Consider the following 8,017-nt stretch of genomic DNA (forward strand, 5'->3'; position numbering starts at 1 on the left):
ATTTTTGCGTTAGCAAAACATATTAAGTTTGTATTTAGTTTAACTCAAATTAAAAAATTCTTTACAAATTCATTCATGTTTTTATTCATGTTGTTCATGTTTTTATGTTAAAATGTTTTTGTTGATTTGTTTGTATATTTTCATAAGTAAAGCATGCTTGCCGTCTTATTCCAAGTTTTATGATAACTTTACAAGGTTTAAAACATAAAGTTCAATATATATTCTGGTTTTCACACAGGAATTATACGTTAATATAACATCATAATAACGTAATGATGTCGTGTAAATAACGTTATACTGACGTCATATAAATGTTATATTTATGTTATAAGAACGTAAATTGGATAGCTTTACAGAAAGTAAACAAAAAAAACTAAATGTTGACTGAAAATTATTTATTCTTAAATATAAAGCATGAAAACATTATAATTCCATAGCATTTACTATTATTTTTAAATTTTTACATAAATCTTAAAAAATTGTGTCTCAAGAATATATGTTTTTAGTTATATCCTTTGGTTTTAAGAACGTCAGATATACGTATTTATGTCAAAAGTTACAGTATTACCTTTGTGGGACCATTTAAAAACGTCCACAAACGTTCTGTGTTTGCTGGGATTATGGGTGAGCAGGAGGATTGCCAGTGGCCGGACTAGTTGCATGAGGAGGGGGCACCTGGCGGACAGAGATAGCAGCACATTTACCACAGCAGCGTTGTCGGACCTACACACAAGCCTCTTGTTTGCTAACACTGGTGCAAAGATGGATATCCCCATGTAGAAGGGGTAAAGTTCGAGGAGCACAATGTTGAGCCGGCTCCAGGCCGTAGGCCAGGTACCCCTGAACCAGGTCGCTCCGAGTGTGAGTCCGTAACCCTTGGATGAAGCATTCGCACACATCGCGAGGGACGTGGCGCCCCCCTTCCACCGTCTGGTGGAAAAACCGTTATCCCATTAAATGCGCCGAGAAAAGTGTGCCAGGCTCCGAAGTCGAGCTTCGCCTCCGCGTCCAGCAGGCAGAGGCGTGAGGGACGTTGTATACCTCGTGTGAGTGAGTGGAGTCGTCGGAGGAAGGCCCGTCCCCCCGGTATGACTGTCGTGGCAAATTACAGTTTGTCGATAATCCCCTGCAGGTCCCGCAGGGGGAGGCTCTCGGCCCCTAAAGTGTCTTCCACTGCAGCCATGTACTTCATCCTCTTGTCGTCCGGCAGCCTTGTCTCCATACGTCGGGCGTCGATTTCAAGTCCAAGGAAGGTGAGGCAGGGGCCCTCGGTCTTGTGCGGGGCCAAGGGAATGCCTAGGTGCTCGCAGAGGGCAGTGAACACCCGCAGGCTCCGCAAGCACTCGTTGTAGGTAGAACTCACGAAGAGGAAGTCGTCCAGCATCTTCATGACATCCCGCACGCCGAACTTCTCAGCGAGGATCCATTGAGGGGTGCTGGAGAACGTCTCGAAGATCCTGCAGGAGGGTGCAGCCCCCATGCTGAGCATCTTCTCGTAGTAATACTGCCCCCCGTAGGCGAAGCCGAGTAGGTGGTAGTCGCTGGGGTGGACCGGGACGATCTGGAACGCCTCTGCTATGTCGCACTTTGCCAAGTGCGCCCCCGGCGAGCGTCTGACCACCAAGGCCACAGCGTCGTTGATGGACTGGTAGGTCACTGTTATCGTCTCCCACGGGATGTTGGCGTTCACGCTCTCCGAGGTATAGGGGTAGCTGAGGTTGTGCAGGAGCCTGTATTTGCCCGGCGTAGACTTCTCTCTCAGGGCTATGGGAGAACACTTGAAGTTCTCAAATGGGGGGACCTCGAAGGGGCCCGCTATGCACCCCAGGCTGAGTTCCTTGACGAGCATAGGCCCCACTATATGTGGCAGGGCCGTAGTTGCTTGGGGTTACAAGAGGAGAGGGGAGTCCGCACCCCCTCGTAACCGAGTAGGAAACCCCCCCTGGAAGCCTCCCACGACATAGTCCTGGAGGGGGTAACCCACCAGGAGAGCATCAAGTGCGTCTGCGTCCACTGGCATTGTGACGTTTCTTTCTTCCTGCCCCTGTCCTGTGGGGGGCGACGGGAACGCTTCTCCTTGGCGGTGGTGACTCGAGGTTGGGCCTGGGGGCACGGGCAGTAGGCAGGGTGCCACTTGTGGCAGCGCGGGCAGTAGTGCTTTAAGGTGCAGGAGGAGACGGAGCAGCCTGCCCCAGTTGCGTGGAAAGCGTAGCAGTATCCCGGTGGTAGTCCATAGGCCTGTGCAGTGGAGAGCAAGCGTTCGGCTGGGGAGGCGACGGCGCGAGGCACCACCTGAATCCGCTCCTGCGCTGCACGTTGTACCGACCGAATCTCCAGGTCGAGTCTTAGTGCAGTCCAAGGGCAGCCCGATCTCTCCTTGTCCCACCTGAACGCCTCATCGTACCACATCCAGTTGCCGCGGAGATTGCGCTTCATGGACTTCACATACCGGACATAAGTGAAAAGCGCCCGCCCCTCGGCGGGATGTCGCTCCAGGTAGATTGAAGCAAAGATGTCAAAGCCGTGCCCCCACTGCTCCGGCGTCAGCGGCGGCAAGTTCTTAGTGGACGACTGGGCCTCAGAGGGAGTGGCATGTCATGTCTCGGAGGGCCTGGCATCTCTTTCATATGCCAGCAGCTCGGGCAAGTCGATGTACTTGTTTGCCCAGACTTTCTCTCGTAGGGCCAGTGGAACGTGCTCACCTAGCATGGTGACAGTGTTGCCTCGCGACCCCCAAGGCTGTCCCAGCCAAGGACTAGTGGAAGGGGGGAACGAGCTCTCTCTGCGGTACTCACCATTGGAGGACGTGCTGGAAGAGCTGTGTCAGCGCCTTGTCGAGTGCCTCCTCGCCCTTGACCGTGGGCGGCGCACCGGAGGGTGGGGGGGGGGGGGGGAAGCTGTGCATGTAGGCCGGTCCGTGAGGGCGTCCGTGTCGTCTGCTCCGCCAGGGTTTGAGGTCTGCCGTCGCCTCAAGTCAGAGGGGGGGGGGTTCCGAGCCTGAGCGATGAGCGTCTGCAGCGTTGCCCAGTCGGCAGCCGAAAGTTGTGGGGGTTGGTCAGCCGCGACCCCCCCCCCCCCCGGCCTTGCCGGTAGGGCGTGCATCGTGGATGTGGTTGCCGTCCGAGTCAGAGCCTCCCGAAAAGGCCTCCGAGGAGGGGGAGGCGAAGCGGACGAGTTTCTCCCTTGCCCTGGGCGGTTGCGTCCTGGCGCCCCTTCGTCACTGTCCTCTCGTTGACGCCGTCCTTGTCCTCTTTTTTTTTTTTTTTTTTTTTTTTTTTGAGATATATACAGGAGTTGTTACATTCTTGTACAGCCACTAGTATGCGTAGCGTTTCGGGCAAGTCCTTAATCCTATGGTCCCTGGAATACGATCCCCTGCCGCGAAGAATCGTTTTTTCATCCAAGTACACATTTTACTGTTGCGTTAAACAGAGGCTACAGTTAAGGAATTGCGCCCAGTAAATCCTCCCCGGCCAGGATACGAACCCATGACATAGCGCTCGCGGAACACCAGGCGAGTGTCTTACCACTACACCACGGAGACTGCCACAGGGGGGTGGGCCAGCTTCTCTGTACTGCGGAGAGGGGAAAATTAAGAGGGCGGCCAGGGCAGGAACAGGAAAGGCTAAGGAAAACATAGCTAAGCATTTAAACATAGATAACTTATAAACATAAACGTGGAAAACATTTATAACATGAAAAGCAAAAGCATAGCATAGAGAGGAAAAAAAAAATTATATATATCTATAAATAATAAATAATAATAATAAATAATAATAAATAAATAAATGAATAATAGTAACCAACGTCCCTGAAATAAAAGCCTGAAGGAAAGCCCGAAACCCCGATGAAAGGGCATTACAGAACAAATGGATGCAAGGAAGCTTAAGTGACATAACTAAACTGCAAAGAAAATTAATAGAGATAATAGATAGTGATAATTAATGAAAAGGAACGAGACAGAAATTAATATCAAAATAAACAATTATAATAAAGTGGACTAACAAATAAAAAACCATGCAAAGATGTGACTGCAACCAACATGAATAAGTAAATAGTAACCCTCCACCTGAAAGCGCCACTTATGAAACCCAATGAGAGAGAAAAAAAAATGGGGGGGGGTCTGAAGAATAGTTAAGAGCCTAGCATAAGCAAGGAAAGGAAAAGAAGTCAGAGGCAAAAGCAACAGCAAAAAGCTAAAGAAATGTAAATGTACTGGAAGTAAAGGAGAAATAAAGTAATAAATATCCACAGGGAAGAAAAGCGTAGGTAATAAATAAATAAGAAAAGTAAATAGCTAATAATAAGGAATAAAATAAAAAAAACCATGGATGTAATGGAACTGAATAACCGAAGAATAAGTATTACTCACAAACTTAACCCAAGTAAAGTAGACGTGGAAAAATAATAAATAAATAAATAAATGTTTATTTAGGTAAGGTACATACAAGAAATTTTTACAAAGATTGGTGGACTTATAGATAGAGCTAGTACATACAATGCCTAAAGCCACTATTACGCAAAGCGTTTCGGGCATGAAAAACTTAAATGACTAAAGCTTAATACTAATTGAGCATAAAGAGTAAAATGAAAACATAGCTGAAAAAGCAGCACAAATACAATTCTGTCGACAAACAGCGCTCTTTAAAAAAAAACAGACATTGGTTGACAATAGAGGGGTAAGGTAGGTTACAGGGAATTTATTAGGTATAGCTTCGTTTTTATCATAAACTGGTTGAGAGAGGTACAGTCTTTAACATGGTTGGGAAGGTCATTCCACAATCTGGGTCCCAAAAGGAATAATCAGAAGGAATTAAATGAATTGAGACGTGACTGTTAAGGAATTACCATGAATAAAATAACCTGCGAATGACAAAAGGAAGGAAAAGGGGAAAAGAATGATCAAGAACCTAGCTTAAGCAAGGAATAAAAGCAATAAAGACAGCAGGCAAAGAATTGCAAAAAACAGAAAGGAACAGTTGACTGAAATAATAGATAAAAGTAAAGGAAAATAAAATCCACCAGGAATGAAAACAAGAATAAATAAAATATAATAATAACACGCTTACCTGCGGCACTTGTATGTGTGGAAATGGAAATAAAAGTTAACAAGAGACTTAAGTAAGTTAACCTGAATAAATAACATGAGTATTACCATGTCAGAACTCTGCAACAAGTGCTGGAGGTTTGGGCATGGTGCCCTCCGCTGCTCCGGGACTGTCTCTCTCTGTCCTTTGTGTGGTGGCGAAGGTCACTCTAAGTCGGAGTGCGCTTCTCCCCAGGCTCGTTGCCTCAACTGCGGTGAGGCCCATCCTACCTTCTCCCGTGCGTGTGTCCATTACAAGCTTGAGGCAGCTAGCCGTCCTCAACTTGAAGCACCGGGAGCGTTTATCTTTTCCTGAGGCGAGGCGCCAGGTTCGCCGGCTCCCGCCTTATGCTAATATCTCTTATGCTCGCGTGTTGCGCTCTTCCTCTCCTCGTCCTTCCCGCCTTCCTCAGACTCACAACCGTTTCCGGGCCTTGGACCCTGATGCGCCCACTGCCCCCTCCTCTGTCCCTTTGGGTTCTCTCCCGAAGGATCCTCCTCCTGGTCCTCTGTCTGGGGTTCCCCTTCCCTCTACCCGGTCTGTCGTGTCTTCTGTGTCTTCTTCCTCGTCCCCCTCCGATCCTCCTTCCCATCCTCTTCCTCCATCTATCGGCTCTCCCCACCGCCTGTCGGTGCGGGCGGAGGTCCATCGCTCTCCTAACGGCCGTCGTGTGTGCTCTCGTTCGGCTTCTCCTGTTGAGACACTGGAATCCATTGCCGGTACGTGGTTGCTGGGACACCGGTCTCTTTAAGTCAGAAGCGTAAGCCTGGCTCCTCTCCTTCCTCTTCCCCGGCGGGTAAGAAGGCTTCGCTTTCTTCCTCAGCTCCTCCTTCTGGCTCTGTTGCTCCTTCCCCTCCCGTTTCAGTGCTTGCGCCCCCTGTTCCTGCTATGGAGGTTTCTTTGGCCCCTGCTTCCCTTTCGGTTGCTGCTCTTGCTGGGGTGCGCTCCCCTCTTTCTACTCCCCCTCTTCCTGCTGCTGTCCTTGACTGCTCCTCTCCGTTGTCTCCTCCTCCTCCTCCTCCTCCTCCTCCTCCTCCTCCGGACCCTGCCCGCCCACCTCTGATCTGTTCTCCCGTTTCCTTCCCTCCGTCTTTGCTCAGTTTACCCATGCCCCCTAACCCTGACTTTGCTGACCCTGATCCCGACCCTGATATTCTTTAACGTGCTCTGTTGGTCTTTCGCCTTTGTTTCTTCCTTGTTCTCTGTTTTTGTCCTTTCTCTTCTCGTCGTTGTCCATTCTTCAATGGAACGTTCGAGGTTATTACGCCAATTTCCTCGAACTCCAACTTCTGGTTTCGCGGTTTTCGCCCCTTTGTGTCTGTCTCCAGGAGCCAATGCTTGGTGCTCGTCCTGGTCGTTTTCGTGGCTATTCCTTTCTCTCCCCCCCCCCCCAGCCATTGCTGGGGCTTCTAATTCTTCTGCTCTCTTGATTCGGGCTGATGTTCCCTTTGTTCCTTTACTTTTTCCTTCGCCTCTCCATTGTTCTGCTGCTCGTATCTTTGTGGGGAAATGGTACACAGTTTGTTCCATTTATCTCCCCCCGAGTGTCCCGCTCTCTCTTCCTGATTTGAAACACCTCCTAGACTCCTTGCCGGAGCCTGTGCTCCTGCTGGGTGACTTCAATTGTCGTCATTCTCTTTGGGGTGACGTTCTGACGAATACCCGGGGTCGCCTCCTTGAGCCGTTTCTCCTCTCTTCTTCCCTGTCTCTTCTGAATTCTGGTGAGCCCACTCATTTGGACTCTCGAACTCGCACCCTTTCTTGTCTTGATCTTTCTCTCTGCTCTTCTTCTCTTTACTTAGATTCCACGTGGCAGGTTCTTGATGACCTCCATGGAAGTGATCATTTCCCCATCCTTGTTTCTTTTTTCTCTTTTCGCCCTTCCCTCTCTTTCCCTAGGTGGCAGTTTGCTAAGGCGGACTGGACCCTATTTTCCCTCAGTGCTACTCTCTCTGACCTCTCCCTTCTGCCCCTCTCTCACGCTCTCCTCTTTTTTCATGACACTGTCTTCGACGCTGCCCTCCGCTCTATCCCTCGCTCTTCCTCTCGGGGTCCACGGAAGTGCGTTCCCTGGTGGAATGCGGACTGTGCTCGGGCTGTCCGCTGTAAGCGTGCAGCCTGGAAGAAGCACCGCCGTAGGCAGACGACCGATTCTTTTCTTTTCTTTCGGAAAGCGAGAGCGGTGGCCCGTAGGGCCATCCGTACGGCTAAACGTGAATGTTGGGCATCTTACGTCTCAACAATTACGTCCGAAACCCCTCTGGCCCAGATCTGGAAGCGTATCCGCAAGATAGCGGGTAAGTTCGTTCCCGATGTTTCACCGGTCCTTCACCTCCATGATACTCTTGTGGCGGACCCGTTGCAGGTCGCTTCCGAACTGGGTTCCCACTTTTCTTCTGTTAGCTCTGGTCTTCATCTTCCCCAATCTTTCCTTCTTCGTAAACCTGTCCTTGAGTCTCGTCCTTTAGATTTCTGCACTCATCTTCAGCTTCCCTATAATGATCCCTTCTCTCTCTCTGAACTTCGTTCTGCCCTGGCCCTCTGCGGTTCTACGGCGGCGGGCTCCGATGGTATTCATTATGAGATGCTTCGCCATCTCCCTCCGAGCACGTCTCAGTATTTACTGAGTCTGTATAATCGGATCTGGGAGTCGTCGTCAGTCCCTGAGGACTGGCTCGATGCCGTTGTCCTCCCTGTTCGCAAACCGGGGTCTCTGGGTACTTCCCCTAAGGACTTTCGCCCTATTGCTCTCACAAGTTGTGTCTGCAAACTCTTTGAACGTATGGTTAACGTTCGTCTGATGTGGTTCCTGGAACACCATCACCTCCTCTCCCCTTCTCAATTTGGTTTCCGCAAGTGCCGCAGCACGACAGATGTCCTGGTGAACTTGGAGGTCTATATTCGTACTGCTTTTGCTGCGAAGACCTCCG

General features: G+C 49.7%; 1 protein-coding gene across 1 annotated transcript; it reads right to left on the reverse strand.

Annotated features, from left to right (window-relative positions):
* Positions 1 to 1,105: 1,105 nt before the first annotated feature.
* Positions 1,106 to 1,849, reverse strand: LOC138368012 (uncharacterized). Its single transcript, XM_069330304.1, has one exon. It carries the CDS (start codon positions 1,847 to 1,849, stop codon positions 1,106 to 1,108), a length of 744 nt encoding a protein of 247 aa, XP_069186405.1.
* Positions 1,850 to 8,017: the final 6,168 nt, after the last annotated feature.

Source organism: Procambarus clarkii, chromosome 24 (assembly GCF_040958095.1).
Source record: "Procambarus clarkii isolate CNS0578487 chromosome 24, FALCON_Pclarkii_2.0, whole genome shotgun sequence".
In the NCBI taxonomy this organism is placed as follows: domain Eukaryota; kingdom Metazoa; phylum Arthropoda; class Malacostraca; order Decapoda; family Cambaridae; genus Procambarus; species Procambarus clarkii.

Bases quoted from the DNA above. Each gene is read 5' to 3' on its own strand.
- LOC138368012 (XM_069330304.1), bottom strand. From the start codon at position 1,849: ATGCTCGTCAAGGAACTCAGCCTGGGGTGCATAGCGGGCCCCTTCGAG.